General features: G+C 51.2%; 1 protein-coding gene across 9 annotated transcripts in view; it reads right to left on the bottom strand.

The window, feature by feature from the left end:
- The window catches only part of TPD52L1 (TPD52 like 1), a 98,182-nt gene extending 84,416 nt beyond the window's left edge, over positions 1-13,766 (bottom strand). For 4 of the 9 annotated variants that reach the window (XM_041745964.1, XM_041745965.1, XM_041745969.1 and 1 more), the window contains exon 1: positions 13,570-13,764. In XM_041745964.1, coding sequence (XP_041601898.1) covers positions 13,570-13,588 — 19 coding nt within the window. In that variant the 5' untranslated portion in view covers positions 13,589-13,764. Of the gene's footprint in view, positions 1-13,569 lie in introns of all 9 variants that reach the window. The other 5 variants (XM_041745966.1, XM_041745963.1, XM_041745970.1 and 2 more) reach the window with 5 other exon arrangements.
- Positions 13,767-17,546: the final 3,780 nt, after the last annotated feature.

Genomic DNA, 17,546 nt, shown 5'->3' with positions numbered 1-17,546 from the left:
AATGCACGGCTACTTAGTTCATCAACCCACAAGAAGAGTCTTGCCTCCAGTCTGCCCAACCAAGTCTTATTAAAATAACATGATCGAGGAGGGTATCATGCCATCATGTCTGTCATGTCCTATCGGCTAGAAGCAAGTCACAGGTCCTGTCTGAAATCTAGGGGGAAGGATTAGACACGGGAGGGAATACCAGAAGTTAGAAGTCCTGGGGTTATCTGAGGGTCTGTCCACCATAAACACCCTTTATGCACAGGCATGTGAATGGCCTAGTCCAGTGAGTTAGCAACGGAACCGGTATTGAGGAGAGTGCATCAGAATCATCTGGAGGGTATGCTAAATCATCTGGAGGGTATGCTAAAACACAGAGGGTCCTACCCCCAGGTTTCTAATGTAGTAGGTCTGGGGTGGGAATTTGCATTTCTAACAAGTTCCCAGGTAAAAGGGATGGTGCTGGTCAAGGGATCACACTTTAAGACCCTGTACCCCAGTTTTCATGTCCAAGCCCCTCCCACTGCCATCTCCCAGTCCCTCAGGATTACGAATGTACATACTGGCAGCGTGGTCTGCCCATGGAAGGCACATGCAAGCCTGGTGACGCAACACGGAGGGCTCTTTGCACAGAGAATTCTGGGGGCCCAGGTATCCAGAGTACAGTCTAGAAGAGGAAGCACGGGTTCTAGGTGGGCCTATGGACATACTCAGCAAGGCTCAGACAGACGAAGGCTACAACAGGACCCTCTAGAACTAATGGCTCAGGACAGGGGTCAAGGATTATGAAGGGTCAGATTTTCCCCTACTTGCACAAGCAAGGAAATGGGCCTGCCAGTTTTCACAGATCTTGGCAGAAGACCCAAGACGCCTGGATCACAGGAAAGAGACAATTACTCACAGCCACAGCAGTAGCCATAGTAACATCACTGCATCAGCTCCTTGAGCCCTAATTCCAGAAGGGTGACAGGATGGGGGTCAGGTGTTGCCTGTTTATACGGCGGGGTGTGTTTCGGGAAGGTAACACTGAGATTAGGAGGCCCTGGTTTCATACAGTGGCTGCTAGCAAGTCTGCCCAACTCCTGGTCCCGAGACACGGACTTGATCCATAGCACCCTGGATGGTAAATCAATCTGCCCCTCGGGAGACAGCCTCTACCCTCTGAGGCTGCCTGCTACGCAAAACATCCCTGCAAAGACCGTGCAGAGAAAATTAGCTGTTAATGCCTTTGCTCAGAGGACCAGCGGTGCAGAACCTTGAGCAAGCTATGGAGAACTGTCTCCTGACAACAGGGGTCCAGGGGCCAGGTGCTGGCCAGAAGAGGAGCACGCAAGCCAGCACGGTGTCTGAGGAGGAGTTTTTGAGGCAGATGGATCAGTAAATTAAGAGGCGCTGAAGACCAAGCAAAGGGAAATACCAAGGCGGGCGCTGGGACCTGCGCTCAGGGAAGTAACCGGGGGAGGAAGGGAAATCTAGATCACGAAGTAGCCTTCCTTCCAGCCAATGGGAGGACTCTGCTCGTTATTCTGAGCAAAATGAGGAGTTATCGCAGGGTTTCTGAGGGAGGAGTGGCATGGGACCAAAGGTTTTGGGAGGATGCCTCTGGTTACCATGTTGGGAATGGGCTGGAGAGACAAGCCAGGGCCAAAGCAGGGAGATCAACTAGGAAACTCTTATGGAAACCAGATGAGAGGTGATGGTGGCCTAGGCCACGGCAATGTCGACAGAGGGGTGGGAAACTGTTTAACTCTTTGGAATTGGAACTGGCAGGACAGACTGGGGATGGGCTACAATCAGAACACCCCCCTCCCCCAAAACAAAAACCTCTTGGGCTTTGGGCTTCTGCCTTTGACACACAGTTGCCATCCATGGACAAGGGGATAACCTTGGGAGAACCAACAATATGTTGGAGGAAGGAGACCAGAAGTTCAATGTCAGTCATGTAAGGTCCAGATACTTGTTAGGCTCACGCGGACGTATCAAGTGGGTCGTCTGAGGTTGAGGGAAATCAGAAAGGAGTTCAGGAGCTGGTAGTGTCTGGATGGAGTTTAGAAGTGTGAGTCCTGAAGAGCTCACAAGGGAGGGAAGTACAGACAGAAACACAAAGGAGACTGAGACTGGGCTTGGGGGCAGCAGTAGGAAGGGGGTCGATGGATGCCCTGGAACCCAAGAGAACAAAGCGCTTCAAGGAGAAGCAGGGGGCATCTATGCAAAGTGGTGCTGGTAGGTCAACTAAGATGAGGACTGAGAAGTGATCACTGGATTTTTTTTTTTTTTTTTAAGAGGGAGAGCTAACTGGGGCACCTGAGTTGGCTCAGTCTGTGGAGTGACTCTTGGTTTCAGCTCAGGCCCCGATCTCAGGGTCCTGGGATCGGACCCAGTCTCGGGCTCTAGGATCTTTCCTCTCTGTCTCCCTCCTCGCTGCTTCTTCCCCTGCTCACACTGGCACACGTGTGCACCTGTGCTCTCTCTCTCAAACAAACAAATAATTTTTAAAAAAGATAAGGAGCGCCTGGGTGACTGGGGTCAGTTAAATGTCTGCCTTTGGTTCAGGTCACAAGGCTGGGGTCCTGGGATCCAGCCCCGAGTTGGGGTCCCTGCTCGGTCAGGAGCCTGCTTCTCCCTCTCCCTCTGCCTGCTGCTCCCCCTGCTTGTGCTCTGTCAGATAAACAAATAAAAATCTTAAAAAAGGAAAGATAAATCAAAACTGATTTTGTTTTTAAAAAGAGGGAGAGCTGATTTTCTCTTTCTTCAACTCAACTGGAACCCAAATTCAAAGTTATTATGGGACCATCATGCCTCCATCAAATATAATAGGTCCCATTACATTAATCTAAAATATTTATCTTCCCTCAGCCTTGGAAAAGGGACACGTAGAAAAGACAAAGATGTAAGGAGGACACAGTCCAGGTCCGCGGCGTCGGGCACAGGGCATTGCCGGAAAGCAGAGGACATCGAGGCCCTCATGAATCAAACAGGACACTGGCACCAAGTTCTTTCTATCCCAGAGCTCAGATGTCCACAGGAAGGTAGGTTTCATACCTGTACATGTTGTGAATTCCTGGATCATTGCAAACAAGCATATTTAACTCTAAGTTCATAAAATGTGGGATGAAGACAAATGTAAATCCATTTTTACCCTTGTTAAAAAGAGAGACAACGCCAATGAAGTTGCTTTCACCAAGCCCCACACCAGCACGTCAGGACTTACTACCTCACCTAAATTGCATTTTCAGCCTCTTCCCCCAATATAACCTTTAACCAGTTAGTCTGGAGTTACACGTCAACGTGAGTGGGGTAATCACCCGATGGACCTCTTCCGACCCCCACAGATGGGGAAGGTGACCTTGCCTGAACCCATCCACTCTTTGCTCGAAATGTCCTTCCCCCCCCCCTTATGTCTATAAAAGCCATCCAAAGGCTTTTACACAGCCCCTCGGAGCCCCTCTCTACTCCCCAACTGGGATACAGCCTAATTCATGAAGTGTTGGAAACAGCCACTTACACCTTCAAATTTGCTCGGTTGAATTTTCTTTTATAACGGCCTCCGTGAGCAAAGGTCATCAAAAGTTGTATCTGGACCTAATCGTAAGATTGGGGGGATAGTGATATGTAGAACAAAGGCAAAAAGGGAAAAAAATTAAACTTCCTTACAACTTAGCACCTGTTGACAAGTATTTGGGACAGGCAGCGTGGCCTTCCTCCAGGGACTCAACTGCCTACACCTTAACACCTGGCCAGAGATAAATGACAACCTTAGCCTGACATTAGGCCAACCTCCAAGACCCTGGGCGTCTCCTTCAATGTATGAAAATCTCTTTGGAAACTTCCTTTATCTCTACCCACCCCACCCCCAAGAGATGCTGTTAGCAATCACCTCCCCCCCCCAAGCACCCAGCCCACTGACACACATCTGAAGGGTCTCATGACTTAAGAGTTTACTAGAGAAGAGTAAACGAGACCCCTCCGGGCCCTGGAAACCCACTTCCAAAGTCCTTAGAGACACTATCCCTGCTCCCTTCCAACTTGAGAGTCTAAAATCAGCCACTCCTCACCACCCCAGTGCAGGGGTGGTGCACTTCCCATCTCTGTGCATTAATAAAACCTTTTTTTTTTTTTCTTTTTTGGCAACAAAGACGTCTCAAGAGTTCCTTCTCGATTGTGAGCTCCCAGACTCCAACATCTCACGTCAATAGCAAGATAATAATGAGTAGGTGCTGGACACCACTGATCTGTGATCGGCTCGGAACTCTTCCCTGAAGGCAGCAACCCCGTAACATCACCGACGAGGAGGACAAAGGCAAGAGGAATGTCTCGAAAATTAAATTTCCTCCCAACCTGCAGCCCACTGACGAACCCCTGCGACAGGCTGAGCGGGACACCCCTCACGGAACCCACTGCCGCCTTCGTGATGTTGTTTCGCCAGCAAGGACTACAAGCCACTTTAGCTCGACGACAGGTCCAGACTTCGGGACCCTAGAGCTCCTCTTTGATGGGGAGAAATCCCCTTAGAGACCCGTTCTCTCTCCCGACTCTAAAGCATGCAATCGGCCACCCCTCGCCCATGTCCTGTCCTGTGCTACGATGAAAGCACCTTCGTGTACCATAAAATTCTTTCTTGACCAGTGTGCTCGACGACCTGGCATCATCAATACCCATAAGAAGTTAAGTGGGGGAGCTGCTGGCAATACTGTGACCCCAATACTTTTCGAATATATATCTGAATCTCTTTCCAGGTATCCGTTTGGCATCTGCTTACTGTTTACCCAATCCACCTCACTTTCTTTTTTTTTTTTTTTCCTATACAATACTTGCTTTTCAAATGTATTAGACTATTTATTAGTAAATGCGAGGCCTTCCTCTCTGGCGCCTACAAACACAAGTTTCTGGCCAGAGGGGCCAAGCTCTTCTCCAAGGTGCAAAAGGAATCTTGTCAAGTGCACGTGTGGGGTGTTGCCAGGAAGTAACCACCCACCTTCCCGCAGGTGGGCCCTAAGCCTCACATCTTCTGCATGCAGATTTTTCAAAATCGCAAGATCCCATTTCAAAAAATTTCTGATTGTGTGTTCTTATTTCCTCACATGCTCTAAACTGTCACGGTGGGGGGAAAACAAAAAAACAAATGCAAGCCCTCATCCTCACCATATGCTTCCCTCCCTCTTTCAGGGACAGTGTCATCGAGAGCGGACTCTGGGAACCCGTGCAGCGAGCATCTCTTCAATGACTGGAACCCTGACTGGTACCCACTGGGCCCACAATTAATAGGTATTTTCCTGGCCAGTAATGTGCTTCCTGGACTGGGAAAAATGTGCAGAAGCGGTAAGTCCTTGTAAAAGTCTTCCAATCTTTTGAAATAAACCTTGCAGGAAGCATGGATGTGTTGAAACTTCCAGGTGGGGCCCTGGGTGTCAAAAATGGAATAACAGGGACCAAGGACTGCACTTTGCTCGCGGCCTGCTCTAATTCTTTTAAGTAAGGGGACCCCATCTTTCTGGGAGGGCTTCATGTAGAAATGAATCCCCCTTGGAAGCCAACATGTTGGAAAACAGGCAATTTTCTTTTCAGCTCTCATTATTGCTCCTTTCAGCTCATTCGTGTGCAAGAGGGAAAATCAGAGAAAAAAACAAATATCTGATGGCTTGAGACTCTGAAATCAAAGAGATTTGAAGAGATCCCCTCCCACCACCCAAAGTTTTTCTTTTGAATGAATCTGCTCCACGTTCCAGGATCCTTCACGAGGCACTTGCTGGTGACCGACAAAAGAAATGTCTCATGGTAAGAAAAATGCATTTTGCCGTTTCCAAGGGGTTGCAGAATTCTCTATGTTAGATACACATCAGAAAAATGTACTTTGTAGGGTGCAAATAACCGCAGGTAAATTTGGAGAGGAAGCATAACATATGCATACATTTTCAGTGTGTGGCATGTTATCTGGCCGTAGCACTAATAGCGAAGAGCTGGGTTTTTGTCTTTCGAGAACGAAGCGAGACGTTGGTGACAAAAGGGTATCCTTGAAGATTTGTGGTTGTATTTTGGGATTTCATTTCCTCTGCGTCAAAATGCAACGCATGTAAACTCGTGCTGTGAGAAACTATCTAAAATTTATCCTTCCTTGAGGACCCACAGCTTTCTTTTAGCCAACTCAGATTCATTTAATATGTTTCGCTGCCTTCCCTGGTGCATTAAGGATGACTCTTGATTTAATACACACATCTTAAATACATTGCACTGCATTTCTTAAATATTCCAATGAAAGGTAAAATGATGGGCTTGAACATCCACAGTCTGGGATCACCCTTTACGTGTTCTTTACTGCATCCTCAGTAAATCGAAGAGGTGGCTTCAGGGTGTTGGGGATAGTCCAGACCCGCAGGAATAGTGAACATCTGCATACACGGAGAGCAAGCCAGGGGGAGGACTGAGGCTGATGCCCTCTTTTTGTCACTTTAGACCACAAAAATTTAGCATCGAAATCGCTATGATAGCTCAAGGACAAACCCACCGATTCTTCCTTTTTCCCTATCAGGTACCTGGTTAAGGTAGGTATTGCACTAATATGCTTGGGAGACAGCTAAATAAATGAAACATATTCACGCTAACACGTAATTACAATACTCATGAGACTAGAAAGAGCCTTACGTTTTGGGGTACTCGTTGAGCTTAGTCCTTTCAGCCAACATCCTACTTTCTGGAAACGAAATGCACATCCTAACGTCTTTTATTTGTTCTACAGTCCTGAGATCACTGATATGAAGGAACACCAAGGGCAGTATCATATATGAACGCTCCCACCTTTGAACTGGCTTTTCCTTGCAGCTAGTAATTAAAATTCTATAGTGGTTCTAAGAACCACATGGCTTGCGACTTAAGAGAATTCATCTTGAAAACAGAACGAAAACAGCAAGTTGTTGATAGATGAGCACATCACCACCCCACCCCACCCCCCACTCCCAGCTGGCCATATTATATATTTTTTTTAAATATTTATTTATTTATTCATGAGAGACACAGAGAAATAGAGAGGCAGAGACACAGGCAGAGGGAGAAGCAGGCTCCATGCAGGAGCTGATGCAGGACTCGATCCCAGAACCCCGGGATCATGCCCTGGGCCAAAGGCAGATGCTCAAGCACTGAGCCACCCAGGTGCCCCTATGGGGCTTACACTTGCAGACCTCAGGAATTCTGGTCCTATTCTTTCAGACCTAGACCCTGCCCATAAGTGGGATGGGCAGTGCCATTAAATCCTGCCCTTTAACAACCCCCCCCCCACAGACTGTATGAATATGAAGTAAAATCTATTATTTGTAACTCTGCACACTGACTGCTCACACGTGCCAATTTAAGGAGGTAGCACGGAACAGTGGTTAAAATCCCAGTGTATGAAGTCAAACTTCCAGATTTCAAATCCGGGCTCTAACACAGCCAAGCTGTATGAACTGGAGAAAGTTGAGTAACTCCTCTGTCATTCAGCGTCCTTACTTGCAAAATGAAAAGAACACCATCTTCCTCAGGATTTCATTTTATTCATTAAATAACACAGTCTTTTAGCGTATCACATGGCATCTGGCGTTAAAAAAAAGAATCCCACTGGGGCACCCGGGTGGCTCAGCAGTTGAGCGTCTGCCTTGGGCTCAGGCCATGATCCCAGGGTCCTGGGATCGAGTCCCGCATCGGGCTCCCTGCAGGGAGCCTGCTTCTCCCTCTGCCTGTGTCTCTGCTTTTCTCTCTGTGTCTCTCATAAGTAAATAAATAAAATCTTAAAAAAAAAAGAACCCCACTAAAATATTACAGTTATTGTCGCCCCGCAATGTGAATGAGTTCTAGTATTCAGCAGTCTAGTATTCAAAAAAAATCCCATTGGGATGGGAATATGTAATCTCATCAGTTCTGTGTGCATTACCCATGGGGATGGCTCTTCTGAGCTATCCTCCCGGGAAAGATGACAAATTCATCTTTGTCTTCCGCTGGCATATGCTGTCCAGCATGTAACTGTGGAGCCGGTGTAGTGGTGAGGTGGTGAAGCTCATGCTCTGGACTCACGCAGACCTAGAGCCGAATTTTTCCTTCCACATTTAATTTTTTCTGCCTTTAGTTTCCCTTCTACAAGAGGAGCTCAATGTAATGGTATCTATCCCACGGTGTTCCCGTAGGAATTCAACAAGGTAACGCACGCAAAGCGCCTGGTATATGCTACTAAGAGCAACAGCCAACATTTATATGGTACTTAGCCTGGGCCGGGAGCTGTTTTAAGCATCTTGCATGTATTCACTCCTTAAATCCTCCATACAGTCCTAACATAGAGGCACTATTATTATTCTCACTTAATGCACAGGAACCAAGGCCCAGGGAGACCTAGCAACTTGTTCAGGGTCATATTCACGATAAGCGACAATGACAAAATTAAGGGCAGTTTGCTCTGATTCTGGAATCTTAACCACCATCCCCTGTTGCCTCTCGGTAGTAAGTGTTTGTCCAGTATTTGCGATTACTACAGTAATCAATAAATGCTTGTTGAAATGTTTAACAAATCAATATTTGCCGAAGCACTTACTTATTATTTACTGCATCTCACTAAGTAACAAACCTTGTCACAGGTCACAAAAATGGACTCTCTTGCGTACACGTTTTTTTTTTCAAGCAACTTCTCAGATCTGGCCACCCAAAGTTTTAAGAAAACAAGAAGTATATTTGGGTAGACGATGTGAAAAAGGTTCCAATATACTATAATTATCATTTCTATGATTCGATTTTATAAGAATTTTAATTAAAATAACAGTATAAGATATGCTGCAAATGACTGACTTTAATAATGAATACAATACTACCTATTTTAAAATTTTTATTTAGGGGCACCTGGGGGGCTCAGTGGTTGAGCGTCTGCTTTTGGCTCAGGGCGTGATCTCGGGGTCCTGGGATCAAGTCCGATTTGGGCTCCCTGCATGGAGCCTCTACCTCTCTCTCTCTCTCTCTCTCTCTCTGTATCTCTCATGAATAAATAAATAAAAATCTTTTTTAAAAAAATCATAAATCAAAAGATGTAACACCTACCTTGCATAGTTCGAGGTTTATGATTATTGTCCCTGAATTACACTAAACAAATCTTTTCCCTGAGTAATCTGATCCCTCCAACCTAAGAGACTTAACCTGTTGCTATTTGGCACAGAGAAGAGGGATTATTTTATTGTTTTCTAACAAAATAACTTACTTTGTTTATAAAGCAAGACTTTGTTTTTCACGCAATCTTAAGAAAACTGATATAAGTGTACTCAGTTTTCTACGGCTTCGTTCCTTGCCTCATTTTCTGTTCTGATCCTTATTGTCATTCACCTGTTCCTAATTTCCATGATCTCGCTGTGTCTTTTATACGTGTATGAACTGCCACACGTTCTTGCTGGAACGAGGTGAGCGTAAATAAATGTCCTGTGAACCAAGTTACACAAGACGTTGTCGCTTGAATGGAACTTGCAAACAGGTCAGATTACTCTGACATTTATAACTTTACATCATTTACAGATTTCTGAGAATCTTCCTCAGTAGACTGACTGTAAAAAAATGTTACTGTAGTACGCTGAATACTGACCCCCCAAAGGTATTGGGTCCCAATCCTCAGAGCCTGTAAATGTTACTTCACATGGGAAAGGGGTCTTTGCAGAGGTGATTATTTAAGATCTTGGGATATGGGGATCCCTGGGTGGCACAGCGGTTTAGCGCCTGCCTTTGGCCTAGGGCACGATCCTGGAATCCTGGGATCGAGTCCCGCGTCGGGCTCCCGGCATGGAGCCTGCTTCTCCCTCTGCCTGTGTCTCTGCCTCTCTCTCTCTCTCTGTGTGACTATCATAAATAAATTAAAAAAAAAAAAAAAAAGATCTTGGGATATGGAGAGTCTCCTGGATTACCCAGGCGGGCTCTAAATGAATCACAAGCATTCTTATAAAAGACAGAGGGAGATCTGATAGAGAAGGCAATGAGACCCCCAAGGCCGAGGCTGCAGAGATGTGGCCGAGGAACACCGGCAGCCACCAGAACCTGGAAGACGCAAGGAATCCATTCTCAGAGCTTCCAGAGGGGCAAAGCCCTGCTGACAGTTTAACTGTGGTGCAGTGGTAGTGATCTTGGACTTCAGCCCTCAGAAAGGTTGAGAATAAATTTCTATTGTTTTAAGCCACTACATTTGTAGTGATTTGCTAGAGCGGTCACAAGAAACTTACACAATTTTTTAAAAAATCATTTTTTAGAGAGAGAAGGGCAGGAGAGGGAGAGAACCTCACAGCCCTGAGATCATGACCTGAGCTGAAATGAAGTCGGACGCTAAAGCAACTGAGTCACCCGGGTGCCCCGAAACTAACACAAGTATTAATCTAAATATAGATCAGTGTTAAGTGGACAGAAAATTTTCCTTTTCACATTAAAGACACTAAGAAAGACACACACAAAGTTATTTCCTATTTCCTATTCCTAATGGAATACTGAACGGTAGTCTAAAAAGATCAGGAATTTTTATTTCAAAGGATTACCACAAGGTTTCGCAAAAATGCCACATTCCTAACCAAAGTCTCTAATATACCAAGTTTATTAATGCAAAATTCTCTCGTGCCAGGAAAGCAACTGGGAATGGTGGCCTCCTGTGGGCTCCTCATTCCACATTGTCCCCCAGGAACTTCTCATAGAGTTCGGTGCATAGCCCTGCCTCTTATGTTTTCTGTTCTGTCAACTTCCGAGAATGTTTTCTTATTTTGCTGGAAGTAATCTATTATTTTACAAAGTCTTAAGAACATATTTGCAGAATTTCACTCATGGAAAAGTTTCCGAGAGAACCTGCCGCTGCACTTATCGGGCTCTGCGTACAAACCATGCAGTGTTCTGGAAAGTACTAGGGAACATACCAGTGGCACTGCCGACTCAATCTCACTCAATTTTGCTTTTTCCTGGGTCAGGAGGCAACAAAACAAGCCACTCCCACACTGGATAATTCTAAAATAAACCGTGCCGATGATAGAAACTTACACTTAGGAAACCATAGGAGTCTCTTCGAATCTAAGAGGCAATTCATTTGGCCAGAAACACGTGCCAAGTGGTAAGAACATTTTCCCCTCCGCATAAACCATTTTGTGAAAAGTTTTCTTAAAGAACCTAATAGGTCTACTTCTTAAATGACCCCCCCCCCCCCCACAAAAAAAAAAAAAGGCTGAAAATGAAGAACTCCAAGTACAGGGAAAATGAGGACTTAAGAGGCAAATATCATCCATCTGATTGTAAAAGTAGAGAATCAGAGTCAGCCTTGGTACCGTCATCCTACATACCTGTTCCAAGTTACCTGATTTTCTCCCTAAGTCTTTCTTAAATCTGTTCTTTCTCCTCCTCCTGGCTGCCCATCACCCTAGCCCTAATCTCCCTAGGCAACTTCACTTGCCCTTTAAAACTTGGGCTCCCCACCGGCTCAGATCCCACCCACTCCTAAGGGGAAGGGAAGAGTGGCCGAGGGGGTAGGGGACAGATAAATGGGGAGGTGGGTAAGTGGCTTTGAGTGGGAGTGGGGCACTCACCGCATGTACCCCGCCTACCTGGCGGCACCAGGAATTCCCGCACCCTGCTGGCTTCCCCTCGGAAAAGGGGACTGAGAGCCTCATGGGACCCCAGGGCCAAAGCCACTCAACCAGCGTGAAGCCCAAAGAACAGACACTTTGCAGGCAAAGTAAACCATCTTCGCTGTTTTGATGCTCGCCCACTGGGCCAGACTCAGGCTCTCGCTGAGCCACGCGGCCGCCTCCCTGGCATTGACACCGTGGCCACCTGACATTTTATTTATCAATAACTATCAAGTTCACGGCGGTCACTTCCTCTCCTATAAACTTCAGGAAGCAGGAGTCAAGTCTGTGTTTGCTGTCCCCAGCTCAGGACTCGGCAAAAGCAGAGAAAGCGCTGGAATATGTGTTAAGTCAACCTCCAAAGGCGAGCCACCCCATGACACCAGCGGGTCCCACCTGCAGCGTTGCTGCCTCCAACCACAGTGAAGAACCGATGACCCGGGAGGCCTCGAAGCGGGCGCCCAGGCCCCGGAGATGCGCAGGTGACTGATCCCCGATGGGTCCGTAGTGGACACTCTGCAAATCATTCTAATGTGTGGGGCAGGCTGCAAGCCCCAGGGTTATTGCACCTGCTTCAGCTCAGGACTGAAGGGCTCCAGCCCTGCCGCTGCCTCAACTTGATCCACAGCCCCCCACCCACCCCGGGTTGAATTCTCCCTTCCTGGGGGGGTGGGGGATGGAGGGGGGATGGAGGGGGGGTGGAGGGGGGGTGGAGGGGGAGGGTCCTGGAAGCGGCAGCTCTGTGCGCAGGAACTTGGCTGATGGAACAAGCCGGGATGGTTCGGGATGGTTCGTCCTGTTCAGGCAACTGCAATCCTGGCAGCAAACCTGTTGGGTGGCTCCAGGCCCAGGTCCGGGCCCCGCCAAGTCCTTCCCATTCAGGAAGCTTCCGCCCCTAGAGGGCGAAGCACAGAGGATCCCGAACCTCTCTTGCCTTTATTTATTTTTTTATTTTTTTATTTTGTAAATGGGCTTTTACTTCTTTTAAGAGCCTTTGCGGAACGGCTCGCGGTGCGGGCGGCGCTGCGCTGAGGGTCTCCGGCCCGAGGGCCCCCCAGTCGCCGCCTCGGGCCCGCAGCCGCAGTCCGCCCACCTGTGCCCCTCCTGCACCTGCCCCCTCCGCCCTCAGGCCCGCCGGGGCTCCCGGGCTGGTGCCGCGGGGCTGCCCCCCCCCCCCGCCGCCTCTGGCTGCTGCAGCGACCCCGGGGCGCGGGGGGGGGACCCCGACCTGGGCAACCGGGCCCACGCGGCTCTCGCTCGGAGGTCGGGGGCGGGCGGGGGCAGTGCCGGTGACTCCGGGGCGGAGGGGGGCGGCCTCGGGGCGGGGGGGACCTCGGGGCGGGGGCGGCGACCCCAGGGCGGAGAGGGGACCCCGGGGCGGAGGGGGCGACCTCGGGGCGGGGGGGGCGACCCCAGGGCGGAGAGGGGACGCCGGGGCGGGGAGGGCCCTGGGGCGACCTCGGGGCAGGGGGGGGCGACCCCAGAGCGGAGAGGGGACCCGGGGGCGGGGAGGGCCCTGGGGCGACCTCGGGGCGGGGGGGGCGACCCCAGAGCGGAGAGGGGACCCCGGGGCGGGGAGGGCCCTGGGGCGACCTCGGGGCAGGGGGGGGCGACCCCAGAGCGGAGAGGGGACCCCGGGGCGGGGAGGGCCCTGGGGCGACCTCGGGGCAGGGGGGGGCGACCCCGGGGCCGAGAGGACCTCGGGGCGGAGGGGGACCCCGGGCGGGTAGGACCCCGGGGTAGGGGGGGACCCCGGGTCTCCGCGGAGCCTCCAGCCAACTTGGGCCGGGACGCTCCCCCGCCCCCCGCCCCCAGGCCCGGGCCCCGTCGCCGACTCCGGACGCCGCACAACAGGTCCCGGGGCCGCGAGGCCGGGCGGGCGCGCTCTGCCAGCGGGGCCCCAGGTCGCCCCCAGCCCGGGGCGCGGGGCGCGGGGCGCGGGGCGGGGGGCGGCGGGCGCGGGCCGGCGCGGAGTTGCGGGCGCGGGGACACTCACCTCGAGCCTGCGCCTCCATCGTGGCCGCCTCCGACTCCGCGGCGCGGGCGCTTCCCGAGGAGCCGGCGGCGGCGCCCGAGCCCAGGGAGCAGCTGGCCCCGCCGCGCCCGCCCGCCCCCGCCCTCCCCCTGCGCGCTCGCGGGCGCCCGCGTGGACCCGGTGGGGGCCGGCCCGGCGGTTCCCCGGCGCCCAGCCCGCCGCCCGGCCACGCGGGGAGCCCAGCGCCACCTGCCGGCCGCTCCGCGCGCGACGCCGCCCGCGCCCCCTCGGGCCCAGCCGCGCTCAGCCCTGCAGGTGCGCGCCCCGCGACCCCGCGCCCCGGGCACCCCGCGCCCCCCGAGGCCCGGGCACCCCCACCTTCCCCGCGCCCCGGGCACCTCCGCGCCTTCCCGCCGCGCCCCCGGGCACCTCCGCGCCTTCCCGCCGCGCCCCCGGGCACCTCCGCGCCCTCCGCGCCTCCGGGCACCCCCGCGCCTCCTGCGCCCCCCACGCTGCCCCCGCACCCCCCCCCCGCACCCTTGGCGCTCTGCTCCCCCCGCGCCCCGGGCACCCCCGCCCCGGGTGGGAGCAGGAACCGTGTCTACAGCCCTGAGCTGTCACTCCCGGTAGGAAAGACGGCGTCTGGCTCCTGGGACCCGCCGCGCCCCGTTTGTGTCCAGCGACCAACGCGGAACCTTGTCTTCCGCGGCTTCTGCTCAGAGCGCCCTTGTCCATGTCCCCTGGACCCGCGGGCTCGGGGCGCAGGCCACGCGTTAGAACCGACCCCCGGGATCCCCGGGTGCCTCAGTGCTTGAGCTGCCCTCGCCCAGGGCGTGACCCCGGGGTCCCGGGATCGAGTCCCGCATGGGGCTCCCTGCGTGGAGCCTGCTTCTCCCTCTGCCTGTGTCCCTGCCCCTCTCTCTCTCTCTGTGTCTCTCATGAATAAATAAATACAACCTTTAAATATATATATAGAGAAAAAAAAAGAACTGACCCCCAGGGAAACCTATTAAGCTGATTTAACTGAACAGCATTTCACAGGAGCCATTTTTCAAACAGCAAAATCAGCTCACTCCCCCCATAAAAGCACCAAAAAACGGTGTGCCTGCAGCCTGTGCAAGAGCGCCTGTGCGCCCTGGGGCTGAAGCAAGGAGGGCTCTGTCCTGCGTGGCCCCAGCTGGGGGTGGCCTGTGCCGCCCGGGCCTCTGCGGCCCAGGCCTGTGCAGGCCGTGAAAGCCCTGCACAGATCTTACTGTCACAAATGAATCTTAATCATGAGGCAAATCCACAGACGTGGAGTCCGCACATACTAAGCATTAAGGCCGTGCGTATTTTCTTTTTTTTTTATTTATGATAGTCACCGAGAGACAGAGAGGAGAGAGAGAGAGAGAGAGGCAGAGACATAGGCAGAGGGAGAAGCAGGCTCCATGCACCGGGAGCCCGACGTGGGATTTGATCCCGGGTCTCCAGGATCGCGCCCTGGGCCAAAGGCAGGCGCCAAACCGCTGTGCCACTCAGGGATCCCCCGTGCGTATTTTCTAATTCGAAACCGATAAGCCGTTCCTGTAGGTCACATTTTCAGAGAAAAGACTGCACACTGGCAGCTGTGTTGTACGCCTGGCCTGGCAGTGTGAGCAGGACAGACGGCGGGAAAGAAGTGTCAGCTCACGTCAAGCCTTTTCGGGTCTTTCTTTGGGCCTCAGGAACCTCTCTTCACATCTCCACAATCTCCATCTGTAAAACGAGAGGTTGTATTTATTGACCTTTGCTCTTGAATACTTTGCCTTTTTTTTTTTTTTTTTTTTCAGATTTTTTTTTCCCCATGAAATAGATCTTGAAGTCCGTCAGGGCTAAGAAAGTGTCCTATACCAACCCCTCTCCGTTTCCTGCCAAAAAGTGTTGTGCAGATTCATAGCTCACAGAAGATTTATCGGGGCGCCTGGGTGGCTGAGTCAGGCAAGTGTCTGACTCTCGATTTCGGCCCAGGTCATGATCTCAGGGCTGAGAGATCGAGCCCCAAGAGGGGTTCTCTGCTGGCTGTAAAGCCTCCTCAAAATTCTCTCTCTCCCTCTGCCCCCCCACCCCCCTCTCTTACTCTCTAGCTCACTCTCTCTAAAAAAAAAAAAAAAAAAGTGTATTGAATAAGCAACTCACTAGTAGGTTCTATTTCCTCCATGCTCAAGTTACTGTGAAAGTACAGACTAATAGACACAGAGTCTTACATTTTTATTTGAAAAAAGGTACACTCATGACTTCATGGCACATGTATAAATATGTCATTGTCTTTCGTTTGTTAAAAAGCCTCTGGTCTGTAATGGTCGACACAAAAATCGCTCTACAGAACACCAAGCACAGGCTTCTGGTGATAGTGACCCTGGGTGCAGCAAGTAATCAGCACCACTGATTAAATCACTTTTAGGGTCCATCCGGTTGTTCTGGTCCTCTCTACCCTGGAAATTAAGCACCAGGTTAGGATGACTTCCAATTGTGATGTGGAGCTTTTTCAAAAGCTTGGGTCACCTAACCTTCATCTACGTTGGGAGTCATTTTTCTGATTCACCAGGTTGGAAGCTACGACCTGCCTAATGTCTTTTACCATGTTCATGATCATAACATATTGATAGTTGTTCAGAAATACTTATTGACTATATTCCCCGTGCCAGGGACTGTGCTAGAGGCTAAGGGGACGGGTCAAGGACACCCTCCCTCTTCCCCAGGGAGCTCATGGTCTGGTGAGAAGGGGAGACAGATACCTTGGAATGCAGGGCCGGGTGGTGAGTGGTGAGCCAGAGGTCAGCCAGTGTGCTTGTAGGCGGTGAGGAAGCTCCCCCAACTCCGGCCCGTGGGGAGACAGAGGAAGGTGAGGATGTTTGCGCCAGCGGTGTCTCGAAGGATGAAAGAATGAACGGGCTGGGCCGTGCTAGCCCCCAAGTAATGGCTTAGCCAAGGGACAGTATGGCTTGTCCTTCCATTTCCTTGTCACTCGTGATGGTGAATTTTCTTAACTCCCTTAAAACTTAGTGAAACAGCCATCCTGACTCTTGTTCCCGACCTCTGGTAGCTCTCCCACATGGAACACAACGGGTGGGTGTTGGATTAAGCCAGTGACGTGCTGGCCTGCCCTTCCAGAATTGAATCTTTCTGCTGACTCGCTGGGGGGTCTCAAATGTCCAAAGGGAAGCCGTCTTCAGCAGTCCTTGCCTGATCCAGTTCTGGTCCCCTGTTGCCTAAGACGCTAGAGGGGCCCTTGGGCGGTGGAGGAGGAGGGAGGAAGAAAGGACAGATGGAGTGTGCCTCTCTGGCTCATGCCCCTTACCACTTACTACTCTGGAGGAGAACGTGGGCTTCAGGGAGCCCTTTCTTAGACCTTTGCCCTGGAAATTACTTGCTGTGTAACCCGCAGCAAGCTTCTTAGCCTCTCTGTGCCTGGGCGTCTGCATTTTGCGGCAGGACACTATATGAGCTGTTCATTGATACCTTCTTTCCCTCCCAGCCCCCTGGGCCTCTGTGTTTCTAGAGCAGTGGTTCCCACTCTCTTGTGCACCGTTGCCACTTGAGGGGTTCCTACGCATTTCTAAGAGCCGGGCCTTGCTCCCCAGATATTCTGATTTGTTTTCTGAAAAGCTGTCTAGGTAATATTAATATGCTTCCAAGATTGAGAATGGCCATTTTAGAAAATGCCCACGGCGCAAAGATGAAAGGTACGAAATTCGTAGCTTTAAATTTAAAAAGTTGCCACCCAGCTCAACTGAAAATGATGAAAAAGAAATGTGAGCAAGCGGAGCAAGGACTTTTTTCCTTTTTTTTTTTTTTTTTCTTTTTTCCCCTGCTCCCTGCTTCCAGGGGAACTGGGGAGGGAAGAGAAGTTCGATGGAGAGTTTCGACCCAGCTGTGTCTTCCCTTCCCTTCCCTACGCTCATCAGAGCAAGGAAGGCCGGCCTTGAAATCCGATGGCCACATAGTGTGAGAAGTGTTAGGAACAGAGTGGGTGTCACTTT

This window comes from Vulpes lagopus, chromosome 2, assembly GCF_018345385.1.
Source record: "Vulpes lagopus strain Blue_001 chromosome 2, ASM1834538v1, whole genome shotgun sequence".
Classification (NCBI taxonomy): domain Eukaryota; kingdom Metazoa; phylum Chordata; class Mammalia; order Carnivora; family Canidae; genus Vulpes; species Vulpes lagopus.
Note: the sequence above shows the minus strand (reverse complement) of the source record. Positions and strands in the feature narration are given on the sequence as shown.